Genomic DNA, 23,910 nt, shown 5'->3' on the forward strand with positions numbered 1-23,910 from the left:
CCACCTGAGTGGGGAGGCTGAGCCAGAGGATGATGAATGCTAAGATGGCCCAGAGCTTGCCTCTGGACGGAGGGACTGGGTACAGCTTTTCCCTGGGGCCTCTGCTCTTGGAAAAGAGGCTCCTGGGCAGTGTTAGTAGCTAATAAGAATGAGCTAGAGCAATACTTAACGCCACGGACGTTAATGGTATCCTTGCAGGCACTGTGGTTTTCCATCTGCCCCAGGGACTGGCCAGCACTCGGGGGAGAGGGGCCAGAAGGGTTCTTTGGACAACCCAGATTAGGTTTGGAGAAGCAGTACCCTCCTGCCCCTCCCCCCCCCCCCCCCAATCCCAGGATGGCGCCTGGCTTCCAGCTGTGATCCAGGCTCCTCCGGACCTGGGGGCCCTCCCCCTGGCTGAGGGAGCCCGTGAGGGGGCTCCCTTTGCGAGGTGCAAAACCCGGCCTGGATTTCTGCCCAGACTGCCCCGCCCCCCCCCCCCAGGGCCACGCCTTTCCAGCTGTTCTGGAGGGCTTCCAGACTGTCTCCAGCGCCCATGTGTGACCCCCTAAGACTGCATGCTGGGAGGCAAGACCACTAGCCTCTGCCACTTTCTGTATGACAAAGGCAAGTCAGCCCTCCCTGGCAGGGCCTCAGTTTCCCCTTAAGGGAAGGGAGCTCCCACAGGTAGTTGTCTGAATAATTTACAAGGTAAATCCAGCTCCAGGGACAAGTTAGGGGAGAGACAGAGACAGACAAGGGCCAGGATGGTCAGGGAAGGCTAGAGAATTTGGGTCCTGGAAGTAGGGTCTTTGGGCCAGGCAGACCCTTTTGGGAGTAGGGCAAAGAGGAGTGAGAAGGAGGCAGCTGCAGGGGAGGCTGGAGAGAGTGGTTTGGTTGGGGCCCAATGGTTGGAGCTTCAAATACCAAGGAAGGTTGTTTGGACTTGGTGAGCCGTGGAAAGTTCTTGAGCTGGGGAGTGAGTGACCTGGAGAAGTTTTTCAGCACAAGGCCATAGCAGGAGCTGGCAGCTCTCTTCTCCCGGCCTCAGTTTTGCGTCTCTCCAGGAGCGTCGGGACTCTTCTGCTGCCTTCCCGGAGCAGCTGTGAACGCTCGGCGGGAGGCAGACCTCACGGCCTCCGTGGTGGCGTATTTGGGGGACGGTCTAGATCACAGGGGGCAGAGTGTTGAGATTTGGCCAACCCTGCGAGATACGCGGGTGTTCATTACGCTCTCTCTACTTCCTGTGCGCTTGAGAGAGAAACACCACAATTGTAATTATATACAAATAATATGTGTATCCAACGGGACCATTTTTAAACTGTGAAGAATAGGCAAGTTTTCTGCGTGAAAGGGATGTCTTTTCAAGCCAGCGAGGGCCAGGAGCTCGCCAGGCGCTGTTTGTGGATCCACACTCCGCCCTGTGAGCTTGGGGCAGAAACGCGCCCTGCAGCGTCAGCCTCATTAGGACCCTAATTGAAGGTGACCGGTTTCGCCGCGCGGTGCCCGCCAGGCCGCCTTGCGTGCGTCCTGTCCGGTGTCCGGGAGCGCGCGCACGCGAGTGTGCACCGTCTACCCCCGCGGGCGAGCTGGTGCGCCCCGTGCGTCCTGAGGTCGGGCGACTGTTCTCAGGCGCGAGGGGCGCGGACGGTGACCCTCCTGGGGACCCGCCTGGGGTCCCGGGGCACTCCGGGCCGCCTCGCCCCGCCGACTCCAGGCCGGGATTTCTCCTGCACTGACTTTCCGGGCCGGTGCCAGCCCGGCCTCCCTCCCGGTCCCCGGCCCCCGCCGCGGGGCCGGCTGCTCGGAGAGGGCGGGGGCGGGAGGAGGAGTTTGAGCGACTTTGTGGGGCAGCCGTGGCCTCGGCGGCGACCGCACCAGCGCGCGGGAGAAGGCAGGGACGCCCGCCGGGCGGGCCGGAGCGCGCGATGGGGCCCGTGTGAGTGCGCCCAGGCCCGGCCCGGTGCCCGGCGGGCGGCAGCATGTCCGCGGGCGGCAGCGCCAGGAAGAGCACCGGGAGGCCCTCCTACTACTACCGGCTGCTGCGGCGGCCCCGGCTGCAGCGACAGAGGAGCCGCTCCCGCAGCCGGACCCGGCCCGCCAGGGGTAGGCGCCACCCCGACCCCTGACCCTTGGGTCCCCTCTACCGCCACTTCACCACCTGATGCCCGGAATGCCAGGGACCCCCGATCCTCCTTCAGTCTAGATAACGGGAACCCCCCGCGCCCTTTCTGGCTGCCCATTACTGTGTCCGCTTGATCCCCCTCCCCCCTCCCCCCCCCCCCCCCAGCTTCTCCCTCATCCGCCACCGTCCTGGGGAATCCGAAGATCCCGTCTCCCCTTGTGCCTGGGGCAGGGGAAGGGAAGACTGCCATCGGGGTTCTCTTTCTTCCCTTTCTCAGATTCCACCTCCTGCACCACTGTGCCTCAGTGTACCCAGCAGCCTGGCAATGAAGTAATTTGAGAGGGTCTTGGCTTTTCCTTACCTTTCCTTGAGAGCTTCAGCCTCTCAGCTTAGGGCCGGGCGCCCATCTCAGCGCCCCCACCCCCCCCCCAACTTCTGTCCCCAGGGCCTTAGGCTTCTCCCCCTCTTGGGTGGAGGGACAGGTGGTTGGACTTCAGAGGGTGCTGTCCCATGAGTCCTTGGCTCCAAAGGAGCTGGAGCTTTTGAATCTGCCTGGGACCCCTCGGAGTGGGTGGGCCCACCTCCTTTGAAAAGTTTCTCTCTTTCAAGTCAGGAGGCAGGACAGGGAGGAGGGGAAATGGGAACAGCATTTTCTTTTTTCCAGTAACAGGATCCTCAGTTGGGAGCGCATGTGATCCAGGAGGCTGCTTTTTGGGTTGGGGGGGGGGGGCGGGGAAGCACAACTTCCTTCCGAGGTTGGGCACCAGGTTGGGTGCAATGGAGTTTAGGGAGAGGACTCCCGGAAGGAGGAGGGCTTCAAAGGGGACTTGGTCAAGGGCGAGGGAGAGAGAGGGGGAGAAAGAGAGGGAGAGAGAGAGCACGCACGTGAGCGCAGGCAGTTGGTAGCACCCAGCAGGGACCTGGGCCCAGTAGGTTATCTTGGGAAACGGGAAGGCTGAGTTTGATCAGGCCTGGGTTTGAGCAAATCTGTGCTTGGAATCCAGCAGACGTGAGGTCAGACCCCCACCCCGCTGAGTGCTGGTCGTGTGGCTTGAGCCCTGTAGTGTTGCCCCTGAACCTCAGTTTTACCATCAGCTTGAGGGCAAGTCAGGCAGTACGTGTTCATTTGCTTCCCCCCGCATGGAGAAGACTTTTCCCACAGTCGGGGCTGAACAACAACATACGCGGCTTCCTCAGGAAGTAGTGAGTTCCTGAAGTAGTGAGTTCCCCATGCGTGGATGGGTTCAAGCTGAGATTGAGAGTGTGCACAGGTGTGTGCTGGGAATTCGGTCCTCCAGGGCCTCTCAAGGCCTGTGACACACATCCCCTTGCCTTCCTTGAAGTGGCCTCTGGCTGCTCCACCCCCATCCAGGCTTAGCCTGAGAGACCAGAGATCTGGGTTCAAGCACTGAGACTTCGGGCCAGTCACTTCTCTTTTCTGAGCCTCAGTTTCTCAAGCTGTGAAGAGGGCTGGCAGGACTTGTAGGGCTCAGTGAGGAAATGGGTTTATGCCATGAGAAATGGGTGTGTACGAATGCCCCGTAATGCTCAGGCCACCCCAAGGCCTCCGCCCCTCCCCTCTCCTTGCAGATGCCCTGCATGACCTCCTCTGCACCTCAGTGCCCTTCTGTCCCTGACTGCAGAGGCACAGGGAGAAACAGAAGTCCCCCTCTGCTCAGCTGACTGGGCAGGAGGCCCTGTGTCCCGCGGTCAGCTGAGCCCCAGCTTCCGGGCCCCACCTGTGCAGCAGCCGCTGCTTTGTGTCCCAGCCTTGAAGGAGCTCAAAGCCTGCAGGGAGTGGGGTGGAGACTGTCATTGAACAGAAGTTCGATCTGGGAAAATCAGGGAGAGCTTCACAGAGGAAGTGACATTTGGACAGGGAGTCACAAGGTGGATAGCATTTCCCTCGGTAGAGGGGGTGGTTGAGTCAGATGTGTGCTCAAACCCCAGTTGGGCACAAAACTTTGGCCGGTTACCCCTCTAAGCCTCAGGGGCCCTGTCTGGTAAACAGGTGTAGTGACAGAAGGGTCATTTAAGAATGAGAGCAAGTGCACTGAAAGCTAGAAGCCTGTGCTGCCTGCAACTTGGGCCTCAGTTGGCGTTCTTACTCTGGCCAGAGAAACAGCCTGTGCACGACGACAGGGAGAAGGAAAATGCCTTGGGTGTCGTGGACAGAATTTGTCCCGGGGGAGGGGAAGGACCCGGGAGGGGAGCAGTAGTCTGGGCCAGAGAAAGGGCCTTGCGTGATGGGGAGTCATGGATGGGCATGAGAACTGGCTGGCAGGGTGAGAGGTGGAGGCTGGAGGCCCCTGGCCACCGAAAGCAGCCACGGACCTCCTTCCACTAGATCCCCAGGTCCTTGCCTCTGCCCCCAGGGCTGGCCCTCCTCCTGAGGCCAGCGCCCAAATTTAGGTGGTAAGTCATGTGGGGGGAGCCACCCGGTGGCCTTGAGCCAGTCCCTTCTGACCTCAGAAGGACCATGGGGGCTTGGTGCCATAGTGGTGACATCAGGGCCCGGCGGGGTGGTCTCCAGCGCCCCAGCCCCGAACCCGTCGCTCCACACCCATTCTGGCCTCTGCCACTAGCGAGAAAGGACAATGACTGAGAACTCAGGGGGTGTGTTTGTTCAGAGACAGAGAAGTGCAGGAAAGCGTTGCTGGAGGCCGGGATCTGCAGCTGGCCGGGGCTCTGAAAGGGGTGTGGCCAGGTTGCCACCTCTGGGGGAGCCCCCTGCGCACAGCTCCCACTGCCCCCTGGAGTCGTGGCGGGGGCCTCACTGCGGACTTGAGAGCAGGCCTTTGTCCTTGGCAGGGCTGCAAGCGAGGGACAGTGTCTGCAGCACGCCCTGCCCCCAGCTTGGAGCAAAGGGGGGCACTAAGCAGAGCTCTTCCTTCTCTGGGCCCTGATTGCCCCATCTGAGGAATAGGCAGAGTGAGACCTGCAGTTGACAATGGCCAGAGGCAGGGTGGAAAGAGTGACTTTGGGATAGTAAGGGTCATCTGGCCATTTCACACTGTGCTCTGTGACCCTGAGTCCACTCGAAGGCTAGCTATGGCTCTTGGATATGAGAGGGTCCTGTCCCCGGTAGAGTGTCATCAGCCAGGGTGCCTTCCCACTTACCTTCCCCAAGGTCAAGGAAAGTGTTGTCTGTCTGTTTGACTTATCTGTCCCCCCAGGGCCGCTGGGGTGAAATGCAAGCTTTCCTCTCTCTCTGGATAAAGTATGGCCCATTTACCCAACTAGCAAACATGTCTTGAGCACCTACTACGTGCTGGGCTCCAGCCTGGGCACTGGGCGGCACATGGGGATGAATGGCACGTGCTCCCAGCCCTCACCAAGCCGCCAGATAGTTGAGGAGGCTGGCTTGCTGAGGTGCCCTGGGGCACAGAGCCCTTTGAGGGTACAGAGCCGTGGTTAGTGGGAAACAGGCTCTGTTCCCAGCTCGGCAACAAGCTGGTTGTGTGACTCTGGGGACCTCCCGCGGCCTCAGTTTCCCCCTCTGTCAAGCAGGGCTAACCCTGCGCCTGCTGCCTGACATGTCGGGAGACCTGACCTCATGAGAAGTTTTGATTCTTCTCTTCATGTTGTTGTCTGAGTTTTTCCAGGGGTCTGGCCACGTGCCCGACCCTGCCTGGGCGCTAGGGACTTGGTGGATGGTTTCTCCTGAGATGGTCAGGCCCTCCTCCACGTCCATGCATAGCCCCTTTGCATGGCCTTATCTCTTGGCTGCTGTGTGGTCCCTCTCCCCTTTCCCTGGACCCCTTTCCTTTCCGGGTGTGCTGGAGTCTGTCTGAGGGGCCTCTGGAGGGGCTTTGAGCATACTTGGAGAAATGCGGGCAAGAGGGCCTCGCAGTGGTGCCCAGGAGGGCTGAGGCTGACCTCCTAAGGAGATATGGCAGCTGAGTGATCCAACCCGGGGGGGTCCAGGTGAGGACACTGAGGCACAGAAGCACCTTCATAGAACCAGGGTGGGGCAGGGTACTGGTTTGACACAGCCACTCCCCGGTTGGGAGCGATGGCTAGGGAAGCGGCTGTGTGCCACCACAGGGAAGGGCGGGGGCTGGAACCACTCCATAGGGACCCTGGCCTCACTGAGACCTGCCGAGGTGCCCCGTGGGCTGGCAAGCTGGCTCTGAGCGTGGGGTCTGGTTGTGTCTTTTGTCCCCTCACCCCCGCCATCTTGGCCCCCCCCAAGGCTCCGAGTCCCAACTCTCTGCCCCAAATGCAACCTCTGTCATTGTACAAGTATCCTTTCCTGCCTCATTTCTTCATTTGTACCTGCTGAGACACAATCCCTCTTGCGGGGCTTGACCCCAGCTTCTCCAGGCCCTCCTCACCCTTACACACCCCAGGAGCTGGGATGCTCACTCCCTTTCATGGCATGTAATAAAGTTAAAATGGTTTTTGTTTGTTGCGTGCTTTCTCAGTGCCCAGCAGTGAGCCTAATTTTGTGCTTGCCTTATCTCATTTAACGTTCACAACAACCCTGTGAGACGGATCCTGGCATTATCCTCACGTTATGGGGGAGGAGACTGCAACGCCAAGACTGGGGAGCCTTGTCCGGCATCACACGGCTCAGAAATGGTGGAGCCCAGCTCTGCAAGACTCCAGCTCCTGAGCTTACAGATGCAGCACCTCGCTATTCTGTGGGCAGGCAGATCTTTCTGAGGTCAGGCCTTGGCTTGGATAAGGCCTCCTCCTCCTATCCGATTTGCACAGTGACTCTACTAAGTGTTCTCGGCCATCGTCTCCCCAGCTCCTGGCCCTAACTCAGGAGGGAGGCAGGGGAATGATTCTGTTGGCGTCTGTTGGGGGTCAGGCTTCCTGGTGGGCTCTTCCGCCCGCCTGCCTGGGACCGCTCAGGTGATGCCCTGGGCCCAGTCTCACCCCCCGCCCCCACCCCTGTATCCTTACTCGTGTTCTGCCAACCGTGCGCTTTCCCCGGGAAGGCTACAGGTCGAACAGCCCCAGCCCTGTTTCTTCACCACATCGCTTTGTGCTAAGCGGTCAGGGTCCCCTTGGGTGAGGTCCCTGAAGACGGGCAGACAGCCTGAGGCCCACTCCGCAGAGCTATTCATGTCCTTGAGGGAGGCCAGAGGTCCCAGGTCCCAGTGAATCTGCTGGAATGTCAGCCTCTTGGCCCATCTTTATCACCTTTAATAAGAAGGAAGATAATGGCTGAACTTGTGCCGGGCCCTGGGCCAAAAGCTGTGTCTGATCATCTTATATTTCTTTTGACTCCCCCATCCTCCTAGGGGGCAGGGGGCCTTATCGTCACTTCCCTTTGCCCGGTGGGGACACTGAGTTGCCATGTGAAGTAAGTGGCTGTAAGAGGCAAGGTGTGAAAGGCGGCTGCTGGACTCCAAAGCCCACTCACACTTAGAACCGTGCCCAGGAACCCAGCGCTTCCCCTTTTCACGCTCTCTCGTGCTCAGTGGGGTCAGCTTCGCGGCTGTGTCTCTTCTTACTGAAACCTGGTGGTATGGGGGGCCGGAGCCTGCTTTGCTCAGCTGCCGATGGAGGTGGGAGGGCTCGTGGCATCTCCAGCACCAGGGGGCTAACTGTTCCCTTTGACAGCTGGGGAAACCGAGGCCCGAAGAGCCAAGGGCGCGTGCTCAAGTTTATGCAAAGAAGTTAACGAGAGATCCGGCTCTGGAATTCTGACCCTTGCGCTCTATTTCTGCGCTGGCTTTGTTTGTGGCTTTTCCTCAGGTTAGCACAGAAAGGGAAACTGAGGCAGCTGGGCTCCTCGTTGGGTCTTCTTGGGGGAGGGGATGGGGGTTGAACTCCCGTGTAACTCGACGCAAACACGCTCACATCCTGGACCACATACATGTTTTGCGTAGGAAGTGACATGAAGCCTTTGGACTGTTTTTAAAAGAAAAGCCAACGACTGTGATATTTCCCCTGCACCTTCCTCTTGAGGCCACTTGGTTTAAATGTCAGGAAAGGGAGAGTATTTCCTGGTCAGGAACATTCAGAGCTCACCGGGAGCTGAAGTTTTGTTTTCTGTTGATTGGGAATTTGGGCAGTCTGTGCCCAGCTCCCCACCGTTACTGGGAAGGTTGTATTTGACAGTAGCTGGGAGGAGGGATTTGAGAATGAGCCTGCGAGATGCCACGCGGAGTGGCAGGGTGGTTATTTTTAGCCATCCCGATCCAGCAGAGGCATTTGAGCGTTTGTTCAATATTTAATTATCCATCTGAAATTGGCCCACGTGGCCTTGAGTTTGGAAGCGGCTCTCTGTGCTGTGATTTCCTCTGACTGCATAAATAAGGAAGCGAGGGGAATCTCAATAGCCCTCCAAATAATGATAGTGAAAGAAAAAAAAAAAAAGAAAAGACCAGTAGCCTTGATACTCAGAAAAGACTGGCTCACTTCTGCAGTCTAGACAGACCCACCTGTGCGTTAGCAGAAAAGACGAGTCTGCCGAGGACGCCCATCTCGCCCTTGGAAATGTAGCCGCGCTTGGTCTATCCATCCCAGACTCCACAGCTGCCGGGGTTTTATTCGGGATGGGCTTTCCCTCCTTTGCCAGTTTCCTGTGTTGACTTTGACAGCTGCTGGGTGCCCAAGAGGTGGTTTGGGGATTTTGCTTTTAGAAGTCTTGTTAGCTTTTATTTCCCTCCTCTCTTCTCCCTGACAGACAGGAGAGCACTTTCGGCATCTAGGCCATGTTCTTTCTTTTTTCTTGGCCCTTGGAGGTGATGAGTTGACATGGCTGTGAAATGAAAAAGGCAGAGCGCAGGGAGGATGGGGAGGAAGATGTGGGGCTGGGAGAGGCTCCGTCCCCTCCCCTGAGCGCCTGGCAGAAGAGGAGGGAGCGGATGAGGGAGCGGAGGGGAGAGGGAAGGGAGGGGCCAGAGGAGCCCAGCAACCAGAGATGGGAGATGGGGCTCCTTCTGGGTGTCCCTCTTGGAGTGGGAGGTTTGTAGACATTGGAAACCAATAAATTGGTTAGGGATAGTCTGAGGAAAAAATCGTTTCTTACCCGTTTATACTTCTTTTCTGGGGACTGAGTTTGGCTTAGGAGTGTGGCCAGGGTGGGAGTCCTCACTGCATGTCATAAATGCTGTGTGACCTCAGACAAGTCACTAAATGTCTCTGGGCCCAGAAGCACTTGTAGCAAACAAAGAGTATTATTATAGGGTGGGTGAATTGTCATGATCTGTTCATCCAAAGCCTGAGGGGTTAATTGCACCTTTATTAGGGCTGATCTAGAAATAAAATGTGATGTCTGTGGAGATCGGAACCATCCAGATGGTTCCTTGGCATCCCTTCCCCCAGAGGCTGCTACAAGTGTCACTTGTACTTGTTCAGAGCAACAGAGCTTTAGTGAGCCACCTACTGTTTGCAAACCCTCATGGAGGATACAGCCAGTCCCCACCCTCAGGAAGCCGAGCCTGGGAGAAGGTATCCTATAATCAGGTTAGCAGATGATGTGACTGGAAGGATAGACATGTCCTTGAATGGTGAGCCAAGAGGCTGTAACTCCCCCTAGCAAGCCACAGGGAATCAAGGGAAAGATTTTGAAAATAATGGTAATTGTAACGCCGACTTGCATGGTGCCAGGGGCTCTGCTAAGTCCTTTTTTGCATCATTTCATTGAATCCTCATTCTCTCAGTTTCTCTGATCTACTCCATTTTGCAGATGAGAAAACTGAGGCTGTGATTGGGTAAGTTACCTGCTCAGTATTACCCAGCTGCTGAGTAGCAGAGTCAGAATGTTTAACCCTCACTATATGTCCCAGAGCTGTGGTTTAGGAGCGTGAGTTTTAGTAACCAGCGCTCGAGATTGGTGTGGGTCAGGGAGAAGGTGGCGGCAGAGTGCCCATCACTGAACGTAGGTGGCCATGTTGGCTGTCCAGAAGCAGGAGACAGTGGGTCTGAGCTGGGAGAGGGACAGAAGGACCAGACCCATTTGGGGGAGTGTGGGAGGAGGTGTCCTTAAAGACTTGGGTGTGAAGCAGGGTTGGGAGGCCGGGCAGGGAGGTCATTCACGCTTCCTTTAGAATCCAGAGGGAGGCCAGTGGGTGTGGGGTTCGGGGAGGCAGAGGGCCGGTGGAGAGAAGCTGACAAGGTTGGAGGAGGTGGTACAGGGAATGCCATCCCCATCTGAGGACCAGTACTGGGCACACGGCCACATTTGCTCCCTGACCGACAGCAAAAGAAGTGTAAGTCCAGTGCGATGAGTTTCCCAAGACATCCATTTCCACGTAATCCATTTGAGTCACGTTTCTTTATTCTGAGATGGTGGGTTTTGGACTCTTTTTGGGGTTCGAACATGCCTTTTATGAGAGGCGAGATGGTGACAATGTTTTTAAATGTTTTATTTTTGTAAGAGTGCAGGTGGGGAGGGGCCGAGAGAGGGGGACAGAGGATCCAAAGAGGGCTCCGTGCTGACAGCAGTGAGCCCGATGTGGGGCTTGAACTCACAAACCGAGAGATCGTGACCTGAGCCGAAGTTGGAGGCTCAACCGACTGAGCCACCCAGGCGCCCCAAGATGGTGATAGTTGTTTGACCATTGTATTTGGCAAGACCAGCAGTCAGAGGCCCTATTGTTGCCTGTTCCCACATGATGCTATGGCGTTGTTTTTACTCATGAAAATTGAACTGGGTCGTGAAATTCCAAATCGGTAGGAGCCTGGCACTCAGGAGAGCAAGAAAGTAGTGGGATAAGTCCTTCGGAAAGACCTAGGTGAGTTTAGGGCACTTGGGGCGGGGTGGGAGCCGGCAGAGCTGTGGGCTCGACTGGCAAGCCTACTCTGGCTCTTGATGCTTGGGCAGAGGGCCGGGAGTGGTGTGCCAAGCTGGACCATTGGAGAAGTTGGGTGGGAGCTGAGGTCCAAGAGAAACTTGAGTTTCCCGAACTATCTCTGCGGTCACAGATCCACTGGTGTCTACGCACCTGATTGGAGTTGCAGGTTTAACAGCAAGCAGGTTGGGGCACGAGGCCCTCCTGCAGCGGCTCTCCCGGGGTGGCGCCCTGAGCTCCAGAGGACCTAGGCTGTGGCCCCCAGTCCCACCCACACAGACAGCGCTGGGGCTGGGGGCCTGGGAAGCCCCTCCCGGGGACGTTATGGAGGCAGCTCCTGGGTTACCGACGGTCCCCAGGGGAGACCACCAGTTAGGGCTAAACCCCTCTATCTCCTCTTTTAAAACAAAAAATTTTTTTAATGTTTTTATTTATTTTTGAGACAGAGAGAGAGCATGAGCAGGGGAGGGGCATACAGAGAGAGGGAGACACGGAATCCGCAGCAGGCTCCAGGCTCTGAGCTGTCAGCACAGAACCCGACACGGGGCTCGAACCCACGAACCGTGAGATCATGACCTGAGCCCAAGTCAGACCCTTAATTGACTGAGCCACCCAGGCACCCCTGTGGCTGTTTTCGTGTTACTTTGGCAGAGTTGAGTCATTGAGAGATGCCTAAAATATTTGCTCTCTGATGCTTTATGGGAAAAATTTGCTGACCCGTGGGGTGTGGCTAAAGTGCCCTGTCCTCTCCCCAGGGATAATCAACCTCCCGAAGGCAGTGTGTGTCCGGCCCACCTGCGCTTTTATGCTTTAACTGGGTAGGCAAACCCTTCCAAAGGTGTAATATGGCACGATTTTAAAGAACGGATGTGGAGAACCTGCGCCCAGGCGGAGGCGAGCAAACATGTGTCTGCACCCTGGGAGCTCCTTACGTTCCCAGCACACAACACATGGCCCCGCTCTGCCTGCCCCGGGACAGGCCCTGAGGCTCCAGACCAACGAGCTGCGGGGCAAACACAGCAATAGAAACGGAGGAGGTGACCCTGTAGACCAAAGTTCCTGGAGATCCTTAGAAAGCAAAGGAGGAGAGAGATTCGGGGACCAGAGAAGCCTTTAGGCTATGAGTCCTTGGAGTGACCAGGAACTCCGGAGCTTTCTGGAAGGCTGGGAAGTCCTTGAAAGTGAGGCACACGTTAGGATGAGGAATAGGAGGCATACACTGTCAAAGGCAATTGTTAAGAGGCTCGAGTCGAGGGTCCTAAAGAAGAGCTGGTGACAGTGTCTACAGATGCGGAGAAGTTTGCAGGACTTATCCTGGACTGTCCATGAGGCCGGCCAGGGGCCAGGGGGCAGACCCCACACTGTGCTTTTGGAGAGGCCCCTTCGTGAGGTCCCGGGATGTTAACTGAGAGGAACGCTGTTTCCTTGGCTCTTCCCTCCACCTCCTGAGTACCAGCAGCCTTTCCCCTCCACGTCCCCTCTAGGGGAGCTGCTGTGCCCTCCCCCAAATGCTCTGGGCGGGGATGGGTACCCTGGACATGCCCCTCTCCCAGCAGACCCACCCCCAGCAAAGTCGCCTGACTTTGAACCAACGTCCTGAACTTAAAGACAACTTGAACTCTGATCCCAGTTCCACTGGAGAGACAACAGACTGTTAATAGTTCCATGGTCTCAAGACTCCTTTCCTTCCCCACGCCCACCATCATGGAAACAAAATGTGATACGCAGTGAGGCCTCCCTCTTCTCTTTCTGCCTTGTGGCTGGGCTGTGATGGGACCTGGAAACGTAGAGAGAGACCAAGGGCAGGGAGGAAACTCAGCTTCCTGGCTGATTTGGGACCCGTTGTCCTGTCACTCATCTGTGCATGGAGGCTCATTTCCCATCATGGTGCAAAACCCTTAGGTTCAAAGATTATGGGGCTGAATCCCGCCTTCTGCATTCCTAGCCTTGTGGTCAGGGTTCTGAACCTGTTTCTTCCTGTGGCACAGTCGCCGTCCCCACATCTGTTTCTCCCCATTTCCTAGTGGGCCAGTTTTTATCACTACAGGTATCCAGTTCTGGTGCTAGCTATTGAAAAAACTATCCTTCACAACATCAATTTACTTTTGCATTTTTTTTTCCAAAAATCAATTGACCATATACGTGTTGTAGAGTTTCCACAGGCTCTTCTGTTCCATTGATCTATGTCCTTATGCTAATACCACGAGGTCTTGATTGCTTTAGCTGTATTTCAAGACTCTAAAGTATGTCTGGAAAAGCAAATAATGTAAGTCTCCCAACCCGTTTCTTCTTATTCTAGATTGTTTGGCCATGCTAGGTCCTTTGCTTTGCCATCTGAATTTAAAATTGAGCTTGTCAGCGTCTTCAGAAAGGCTGCGAGGATTTTAATTGGGATCTCATTGAATCTATAGATCAGTTTGGGAGAAATGCCGTCTCAACAACACTGAGTGTTCCCAATCCACAAAATGGTGTATCTCTCCATTTATTTGGGTCTTTTTAAAAAAAGCCTCCCAGGACTATATTTTTAGTTATTAGTCTTGTACTTCTTTTATTAAATTTACTCCTAAGTATTTTTGATGGTCTTTGTTAATTACCCTGAAGGATGGAGATGTTAGCCTACTTGCAAACTAGCAGCTTAGCCTGGTAGTTTCACGGGTACTGGCAGAAGATACGAGCCCCGTGGGTCAGAGACAAAGGACTCTGGGCATAGCAGGTAGCGTGAGCTTCATGTTTACATTGGTCCCCTTTTCCCCCAAGTTCCTAGGGCAGTCACAGATGGTCTGTTCCAGAACATAAAATGATCGCTCTGTTGTTTTTCCAAATTATAGCGTCATGTCCCTTACAGGATCTCGGGGGTCAGCTGTTCCTCAGGCTAAAAATTATACAAAGAACTGAAGTTCAGTTTGCTTTAGCATCAAACCATTAAATTAGAAACTTGGAGATAATTTAAAATTTGAATTCCGAGTTGTCATGTACTGAAAGGTAAAGAGAGTTTTAAAGTTATATGTAAAAAAAATCAGTATATACACACTTAAAGCTTTATGCCCATTTTAATTTGTCAGAAAAAATAAAGGCTGTTATATCTATAGCCATGTTCTAATTTAATAGTATGGTTTTTAAACAAAAGTGTAAAACAGTAAGTCCTGAGGTTGAATTTTGGGGAAAAAATAAATAGCTTATATTTTCTGAATGGAATGAAAGACAGGATAAATTTAATAACACATCTGAATATTTTAGGTTTAAATAATCATGGTTCCCTCTGGAGTGCTATCATTAGAACTTATATGCCCTAGAGGAAGGATGATTGATGTAAATAGTATCTATACTGAGGATAAATACACAGGGTGTTGAAAAGATGAAATGTTCTCCAGGCACAGATGTGAAAACATCTCTAAGTTATACTGTGGAATAGCCAGCAAAGGTACCCTACCCTCTTGTGGTTTCCAGGTATATGTGGTTATCATGTATGTCCTTTGATAACAAGTACATCGTGGAGAAAGACACAAATTTACATCATATAGGGTGATGAAGATTTCTAGAAGGAATCTTGTCTCCTTTTTTTAAAGCAGCTGTCCCTTTGGAGAACGAGAGACGAGACACCTGGAGTGTCCCCTGTCTTAAATCGGCCAGTGATCTGACAGTGCTATCCCTCTATCTTTACTTTAGTGTAATTAGAGTAAGTCGTGCTTTTATCAGTGGCTGTATTGGTTTCTTGTTGCTACTGTAACAAGGACCATAAATTCAGTCTCTTAACACAACACAGATTTATTATCATACGGTTCTGGAGGTCAGAAGTCTGAAACCAGTGTCCCTGGGCTAGAATCAAGGTGGTGGCCAGGACACTCTTCCCCCTGGAGGCTCTCGGGCAGAGTCAGTCTCCTTGCTTTTTCCAGCTTCTAGAAACTTCCGGCTGGAAGTCTTTAACCCACCCCCCTCCCACCCCCCCCCGCCTCCCAACCTCTGCTTCCTTTACTACAGCGCCAGCTCTGCCTTCTCTGACCTTCCTATCTTCCTCTTGTTGGGATAACTTTGGGTCCAGGAGGTAATCCAAGGTAAACTGCCCATCTCAGGATCCTTGACTGAATCACATCTGCTGAGTCCCTTTTACCACACGCGTGACATATTCACAGATTCTAGGGATCAAGATGTGGGTTCTTAGGGGCCCATTATTCTGCCTACCGCAGGTGGGTAAGGTTTAGTAACCTCTAAGGAACACCTGTCCTTCTCCCAAAGACAGACGACCAAAGGCTGAACTGGAAAAAGTGTGCAGGAGGAGGCCCTCTTTATTCAGCTGTTAGAAGCAGATAATAATAAAGGACGGATTTCTTCATTAACACACACAAAGATGGACACAGAGGCATCTAGTTGGACTGCTGTGTCTGGGAAGTTCTAACAACATGAAGATTCCATGGCCTGTTGCCATGGTGATTTTACCTTTGGCTCTTCCTGCTGTTTACCTGGCCACTCCCGCAGTGGAGGGCGGGGAGGAGGGTGGGGACCAGTCTTTTGGCACTCCGGGATGGGGAGCTATGTGCCCTTGGCTACCGGTTTGTTCCTAAGTCTGCTTTTTGGACTTTCCTGATCCACTTTGTGTAACTGGTCATTTGGGCTGCCGAGACTGATTTGTTTCGTTTTCTGATTTTGTTTTTCTCTTCCTTTCCTATGTGTTCAGGCGGCACAATTCGTACTGAATCATTCTACCACCTATGTGTATTTTTAATTTTACTGTTAGTTTTTGGAAGTCTAAATTATTCCTCGTTCAGTAAATGGTACAGTCATCTGCTCCTACCATAGCCCATCCCATTCTTCAAAGGCAACCTCTGATGATAATGTTTTGATAAACACACATACAAAGGGAAGGTAAAACATCGTATCAGTTTAATCACATAGACAGCAAATGAACTTCAGCCTACATCGTCTAGGTAAGCCTCAGCAGTGATTTTTATATATCTGTGCCTCTTACCTCTACACCACTGGCGACTCTCTCTACTTAGGTGACACCGGATACCAATATATTTCTGCAGTTCGTTTCTTGGGTTGGAAAATCTCAATTATTTACACACAGCTATGATCCCATGTATTCCAAACAGGCTATGCATTAGCTTCCCATTTTGAAATTATCACAGCTATATAGGCAGTTGCAAAAAGAGTACAGAGCGGTTTCCATGCCCCCTACACCTGCTTTCCCCTGATAGTTACATCCCACATGACTATCCTACAATATCCTTCAACATCAATGCCCTCCAGCCAGAAACCCACTGAGAGCACACCTCTAGTTAGACAAGTTGGATTTATTTTTTGTTGTGGCAGCGAGGGACAACATATACCACCGGGAACCACAGGGCGTCTCAGTCCGAATATGGTAGAAAAACACCTGCTACAGGATTTGGGCTTTGATTGGGTGCTTTTGGGGAAGTCTGAGGAAGTGGGGTCCGCTCTAGCTTGGCTGCTGCCAGAAAGCGGGGCGCTTCCATGATAGGTTATCTCAAAATTTATCTTTGGGGGGAGGAGGTAAGCATGACGATAATAAAGCTGTCATTGTTAAAGCAGCAGCAGTCTGTCATTATAGCCAACGTGGGAGGGTGTTTGCTGTTTTGCGGGTGGTACAGTGACCCAGCTTTTGTCAGTTGCTTAGACAAAATTATGAAGTGGCCTTGTTTTGTCTCACTTTATCATGGTAACCTCGTCTCAGACTAGTACCCTGTAAGATTGTTTATGTCCAGAAGGAGAATAACATGATGTAGCTGTGCATGTCAGGTCGGCTTCTGGATGTCAGGGGCTGTTTTCATCCACTCTTTTCTCTCCCCTTCTGAAACTTGGGACCGTGTATGTATAATTCTGTGCCATTTTTAGCACATGTATCCACATTCATGTAACCACCACCACAATCAAGACACAAGACTATTCTGGCACCACAAAGATCTCTGGTGATGCCCCTTTATAGCTACACCCACCTGCCCACCCCCCACCATTCCCAACCCCGGGCAACTACTATTCAACTGTCCATCTCTAGAACTTTGCCACTTTAAGAATGCCACGTAAATGGAATCAGACACTACGTGGCCTTTTGATATTGGCTTCTGCGCCCCCCCCCCCCCCCGGAGCATAATGCCCTTGAGATCCACCCAAGTTGTGGAAATCTATTAGTGCATTCTTTTTTCATTGTTGTGTAATACTTCACAGCATGTGTGTTTGTTTCTTATTGTGCGACAACAGATTAAAATTTAGCGCTTAGGGTTGATGGGGGGTGGGAGGGAGGGGAGGGTGGGTGATAGGTATTGAGGAGGGCACCTTTTGGGATGAGCACTGGGTGTTGTATGGAAACCAATCTGACAATAAATTTCATATATTGAAAAAAAAATTTAGCGCTTAGGGGTGCCTGGCTGGCTCAGTCAGGAGAGCACATGACTCTTGATCTCTGGATGGTGAGTTTGAGTCCTATGTTGGGTGTACAGATTACTAACAACAACAACAACAACAACAACAAAAACCTTAAAAAAAATTAGCAGCTTAGGGGCGCCTGGGTGGCTCAGTGGGTTGAGCGTCTGACTTCAGCTCAGGTCATGATCTCACACTCTGTGAGTTCGAGCCCCATGTCAGGCTCTGTGCTGACAGCTGAGAGCCTGGAGCCTGCTTCCGATTCTGTGTCTCCCTCTCTCTCTGATCCTCCCCCATTCATGCCCTGTCTCCCTCTGTCTCAAAAATAAAAAAAAAATAAATAAATAAAAGTAAACACTAGAAAAAAATTAGCTTAAATACAGATCTGTCATCCTAGAGTTGTGTAGGTCACAAGTCTACTGTGGGTCCCACGGGATTAAAATTGAGATGTTAGCAGGTTGGGTTCCTTTGGAAAAATCCATTTCATTGGCTGAATTCAGCTCCATGTAGTTGTAGAACCGAGGTCCCGTTTTCTTACTGGCTGTCAACAGAGGAGGGTTCCCAGCTTTTCTTGGCTTGTGATCCCCTTCTGCCATCGTTCCTCTCGTGCTCAGAACGTCTCCTGCCTCTTTCATCATTACATCTCTCTGACTCATCTTCCTGCCTTCCTCTTCCACGGTTAAGACTGTTTCCCTCTGGATAATGCAGGATAAACTCCCGTCTCCTTAACCTCAATCATGTCTGCAAAGTCCCCATGTAAGGTAACATATTCTCAGGTTCTGGGAATTAGGAAGAAAAGTGGACTTCTTTGGGGGGGGCCGATATTCAGCCTCCTACATAGTGGATGGACCACAGTTTAACCATTCACCTACTGAAGGGTGTTTCGTTGTTTCAGTTTTTGGCCATTACAAATGTTAGGAACATTCTTGTAAAAAAAAAGGGGGGGGGGGGAGCATGTAAGCGGATTGCATTGCTTCCTTTGGCAACGTACTTTTTTTCACTCAACGTCATATTTCTGGTGTGCTTCCTGTTGATCTCACACAACCGGATCCTTTGTAGTGCCATTGTGTGCCATGTGAACGGAGCCCCCGGAGACATACCCTCTTCCTTGCTGTATAGTATTCCTCCAAATGATTGCCCCAGGGTGTGGTGCTCCATTCCCCTCTCCGTGGACGTTTAGGCTGCTCCCAACATTTTTCTACTACAAAGCAGTGCTGCAGGGGACATCTTCGTGCAGACGTCCATGTGCAAGGATGAAGCATCGTTCTAGACTGGACATGTAGGGGGGAGTCTGGTCCTAGGGCGCATGCGTGTGTCGGTTTCCATTAGCTCTAGCCTAATTGTTCTCCACACCCTTCCCACTCCACCGGCAGTGACGAAGGAGCCTTCCCCATCCCTGTCAACACTGGGGTCACTGTTCTTTTTTTAATGTTTGTCTATCTGAAAGGTGGGAAATGGCATCTGGTAGTTTTAATTTGCGTTTTCCTAGTCACTGTTTGCAGCACATATGCACACACCCCTGTCTCTCCTTTCCTTTTTCTGTACTCGTGCTGAATTCTTTTCTCCTGATGTGAGTATTAGAGGTTGCTGCCTCTACCTGTTTTTGGGCATTAAGATCTGGGCAGTACAACCCGACAACTGAAATTTGGTGTCTTGTCTGAAATTACAGGATGTTCCTCAGGCCTCCGTGTTTCCATGGGAACAAGTAACAGTCATCCTTCATGATTAGGTGGTATCCATGGCAACCAAGCCGGCAGCATTTGAATGAAACCGATTTTATTTTATTTTATTATTATTATTATTATTATTATTATTATTATTTTGCAAACACATGAAGGTTAAAATGCATGCAGCCTGGCACTTCTGGTAAAATGGAGACTTTTTTTTCTTTTCCTCGTGGAAAGGGCATCTGGGGTCAGCTCGGCCGGTGGCCCAGTTTTGCAGGTTGGGAGCCCCGAGGTCATGTGGAGGTCACAGAGAGAGTGTGAGCTGAGAGGAGACTCCTGGGCCAGTGCTCCAAAGGTCTAGGGATGCCACCTTCACGCTGCACAGTGTTAGGTCACTTAACGTCTCCGGGATTCTGTTTGGCACTAGGTGTCTTGCTTAGACCTCTGAGGACGTGAGGCCAGTGTCTGCGTCCCCAGATTAAAAAAAAAAGTCCTGCTAAATCAAAGGACATAGGCCTCTGTGTGTTTGTCGAGGACTCAGACTGATCCCTTGCAGGCAGAATTAGGTTGGGGGAAGGTGATCAACTTTCCATAAAGAAAGATTTGGGTTTTTGTCTTTGCTTTTGTTCTGGTGGTGGAGAATAGAGATAGTCACAGCCCTGACCCCCTCCTGACTCACTGGATTGATGATAAATCATGGACTCAGAGATGGAAGGGGGTTTGCCTGGAGTCACACAGCAGAGGCCAGGTGGAATCCTGTCTCCCGGTACCAGTCTTGCATCCCTCCCCACCCCCCACGCTCCAGCCACCCTCTGCCTTCTCTGAGGTCCTCAGTGTGGGTTGCTGGGGAACAGTTTAAGGGGCTTGAGCACATACTCTTACTTCCTGCCTGGGGGAAATTTAGAGGAAGTCATTTTTGCCTCGCAGAACCTCAGTTTCCTCATCTGGAAGGTGGAGCTCACCATAGCTGTCCAAGGTGTCATGTGGGGATTCTATTTGAATGGCTCCAGAACTTGGGGGTGATATTACCCCAAGTAGGTGAAAAAAGTTGGTTCTCAGAAGGGAAGGGGCAAAAAAAAAAATCTCACTCTTTTTTTTTATTTAAAAAAAGTTTGTTTTTACATTTATTTATTTTTGAGAAACAGAGTGAGACATAGCGTAAGCAGGGGAGGGGCAGAGAGAGAAGGAGACACAGAATCCAAAGCAGTCTCCAGGCCCCAAGCAAGCAGTCAGCACAGAGCCTGATGCGGGGCTCGAACCCACGAACCGTGAGATCATGACCTGAGCCAAAGTCAGACGCTCAACTGACTGAGCCACCCACGAACCCCAAAATTTCACTCTTTTTACTTTCTGTACAGTACATAAAGATAGCTACTGTATATGGTATTAGAGTTTTATGGTGGGGGGGAATCTAGAAAAAAAATGCCTAAAAAGACCTCTTAGGGGAAATGATAAGGCATAAAAGGTAAAGAAATGCTGGTTCAGAATTCCGTAATCCACAAGCTTCTTGTTAGTGTTTCAAGCCTCTGGCAGGCTTGGGAAAGCCCTTTGGGGTGTCAGATGGGGAGAGAGCCTGGCCTGGCCCAGACCCTGCCCCTGAAGACCCATGACAGGACACAGCTTCCTTCCTGGCCTTGTTTCCCCACCCCTCTGTAAAGGAGTTGCCTCCGCTCCACAAGCGGGGGCCGGGTCTTAAGCAGCTGGGGGAGCCAGACTGGTCTTAAGCAGTCAGGGTCCAGCAGGAAGCAGATGGCACTTAACGCTAGGATGATTTGAGGTGTGGGCGGGTGTGGGGAACCGTGAAGAGGAGTGTGGGACCCCAGAGCCAGTGACAACCGGGGATGATCTACCAAGGCTGAGGGAGGGGAGGTGTGTGGGCGCTCAGGGGACAGGGTCCTCTTGATAGGAGCTGGGACCATCAGTGGAAGGAGGCAACCAGTGTGGGCGACTCTTCCTCCCCCCCACCCCCCGTCCGATCTCCTGCCAGGGCCCCCCACCACTGGCCTAACCTCATGGAAACTGGGGAGTCCAGAAGCTCAGCTGGTGGGGTCTACACAGGTCAGCCCCCTGGAGCAGAAGGCAGGGTGGAAAAGAGTGGAGGATGGAACTGGGGCCAGTGGAAGCTGCCTGCAGAGGTAGGAAGGTCCCTTGTCACTTTCCTCTGGAGGGCAGGGCCCTGCCCTGAGCATGCAGGGGAGGCTGAAAAGTGAGAAGATCCGGCTGTTTTGTGCAGGGGGGAGGGGACTCCTATCCCTTCCTGCAGGCTCCTGCGTTTCTACCTTCTCACATGGGTGGGGTGTGGCCAGGGCTTCTGAATTGAAGTCTAAGGCTATTTTGGGAGCACCTGAGAGAGAGTCTGTGCTATAGTCCTATTGAGTTAGAGGCTGGCTAATGGACAAGTTCCTTTCCTCCGCTGTCAGCTTCCTCATCTGTACCATGGGTGGTTGGATCAAGTAACCCCAAAGGCCCCTGGCTAAGACCCAGTAGGCAAGAGGCAGTGTTTTGCACAGGGGATATCAGGTTTTGTCTCAGAGGAGAGGCAGCCTTGCTGGGTTCCTCTTGCCCTACCTGGTGGCTCCATGTATGTCTTGCCTGGAGCCATGATGGCCCACATGCCCAGGAAGGGCAGTGGAGGGATGTGTGTGTGTGTGTGTGTGTGTGTGTGTGTGTGTGTGTGTGTGTTGGGGAAGGGAGGCGAAGTTCCTGAGGGGCTTCTGGACGCTGAGCACAGTGCCTCATACATAGGTAGGACACAATGGTTATGGTGGACACCCAGGTGGAGGTGATGGGGGGGTGGGGGGAGAGGTGTAGGTAGACTGAGGAGCCCAAGAAGAGATTTCCTAGGGGAACCTCCAGAACGAGTGGTGTCTCCTAGAGTGTGACTAGCAGGGACTGCGGAGGAGGAGGGAAGAAGGTTCTCAGCAGGAAACACCACAAGGGAGGCAGAGAGGCCCTGGGAGATCGCAGCCACTGGGCTGGGGAGATGCTGAGTAGTGGAAGCTTTTCTGGAAGAGGTGGCCGAGGGCTGGCTAGTGCACAACTGGACCTGGTATCAGCCCCTGCCTGGTAGTCAGCTACGCCTGAACCCCTCCCCGTGGTGGCCCACTTCCCCCAGGCCCAGGGTGGCATTGCCTGCCTGGCCGTTGGCCAGGGCTCAGTACTGGAGCCTATCCTGGGGGGCGTGGTGACGGGCTCCACTCTGTCCTTCCACACTTCTGAAGACCTCTGTCCAATCTGGCTACATGGAGGGAAAGGACCGGAAAATGTAGACATTGCCGTTCTGCCTTCTGGGACAGCTTGCTTCTCGTCATCTGTTCTGTAGATGTGCACACGTCCACCCGTCCTCGAATGCATGTGTCCCTGCGGATGAGTCTGCGTGGGTACCCGTTGGAGTGTCTGCATAGATGTGGACGTGAGTGTGTGGCTGGGCATGCGTCCCTGTGTGTGCACATGCACCGGGGAAGTGTCTGCCCCCCGTCCTTTTTCTTCCTTGCGAGCCAACAGGACTTTCCTGAGCAGCCCCCATGTGCCAGGCTCCACACAGGATACTGGGGATGAGATGCAGCCAGCTTGGGCACGGGCGGTAGGAGTTCCATAGCCAAGCAGAGAGAGAGAGAGAGAGAGAGAGACAGACAGACAGACAGGCAGACATGTACTGTGTGCGAAGTGAGATCATCGGTAGGAGGCTTGGCCTGGCTGTTGCTAGAGGAGCCAGAAGGGGGCTGAGAGCTGGGGGCAGAGGGATTACCAGGGGTCTCCTCCGGGGCCTGTGGGATGGGATGGACCGGATTCCTCTGTGGGGGACCACAGCTGGAGCATAGGCAGAGAGATAGCCAGTGCCGAGCACGGCGTGGGGGAGCCAGCCAGGAAAGTGGCCAGGTCGCACTGACCTAAGAGGTTTTGAACAGGCAGGCTCAGGTCACGGCTGTGAGTTGTAAGTAAGCTGTCACCGTTTAAAAATCAAAACACTTCGTATTTTGAAAAGCTCGGGTTTCCAGCTTCTCTTGAACTGTGGGAAGCCGTGGCTACCCTGGGCCCCCCCATGGCTACACTGAAATAACCAGCTGGGTGCTACCCTTGATCCTGAAACCTACCAGCCTTTGCACTGCCATCGAGTTTAAGGCCTCTAGAAAAGAAGGTCTGAATTGGAAGCCAGAGATCACAGATTCTCATGTTTGAAGGGACTACTTGTATACCTCCAGGAACAGGAAGCTTTATTATGTCACAAGATATATGACTCGAAGTGAAGATTTAGAGAGAGCTTTTTTTAAAACACATTGGAATATACACAACTATATATATATATATATATATATATATATACACATACATATATACATATATATACACACACACACATATATTATATATATATACTTATATAAATTACATATATATATATATATAATGAAGTTTGCCATTTTAATCATTTTTAAGGGTACACTTTAATGGCATTAAATACATTTACAGTGCGGTGTGACCATCACTGCTACCCGTCTCTCGCTCTTTGCCATCACTCCAAACAGAAACTCTTATCATTAAGCAATACCTCCCCATTCCGCCTGCCTCCAGCCCCTAGGTTACCTCCAACCTACCTTCCATCTCTATGAGTTTGCCGATTGCAGGTGTTTCATGTAAGTGGACTCGTACAACATTTTGGGTCTGGCTTTGGTAGCTCAGCATGTTTTCAAGGTTCGTCCACACTGCAGCGTGTGTGAGAACTTTTGTTCGTTTTTATGACGGAATAGCATTCCATCGTATGGATGTACCACCCTGTATGTATGAACGGTCGTCCATTCATCTGTGGATGGACACTTGGGCTGTGTCTACCTCTTGGCTATTATGAATGACGCTGCTGTGCACATTTGCATACAAGTCTGTGTATGTCCCTGTTTTCAACTCTTGGGGGTATATACCCAGGAGAAAAATTGCTGCATCGTGGGGTAATTCTGTCTTTCACTTTCTGGGGGAACAGCCAAACTGTTTTCCACAGTGGCTGTACTCT

At 52.5% G+C, this 23,910-nt stretch overlaps 1 protein-coding gene across 3 annotated transcripts in view; it reads left to right on the plus strand.

Annotated features, from left to right (window-relative positions):
- Positions 1 to 1,958: 1,958 nt before the first annotated feature.
- The window catches only part of LOC102964095 (DAB2 interacting protein), a 121,603-nt gene continuing 99,651 nt past the window's right edge, over positions 1,959 to 23,910 (plus strand). For all 3 annotated transcript variants that reach the window (XM_042963802.1, XM_042963800.1, XM_042963801.1), the window contains exon 1: positions 1,959 to 2,085. In XM_042963802.1, the coding sequence (XP_042819736.1) occupies positions 1,962 to 2,085 (124 nt within the window). In that variant the 5' untranslated portion in view covers positions 1,959 to 1,961. The remainder of the gene's footprint in view (positions 2,086 to 23,910) is intronic.

The sequence above is a fragment of the Panthera tigris genome, chromosome D4 (genome assembly GCF_018350195.1).
Source record: "Panthera tigris isolate Pti1 chromosome D4, P.tigris_Pti1_mat1.1, whole genome shotgun sequence".
Taxonomy (NCBI): domain Eukaryota; kingdom Metazoa; phylum Chordata; class Mammalia; order Carnivora; family Felidae; genus Panthera; species Panthera tigris.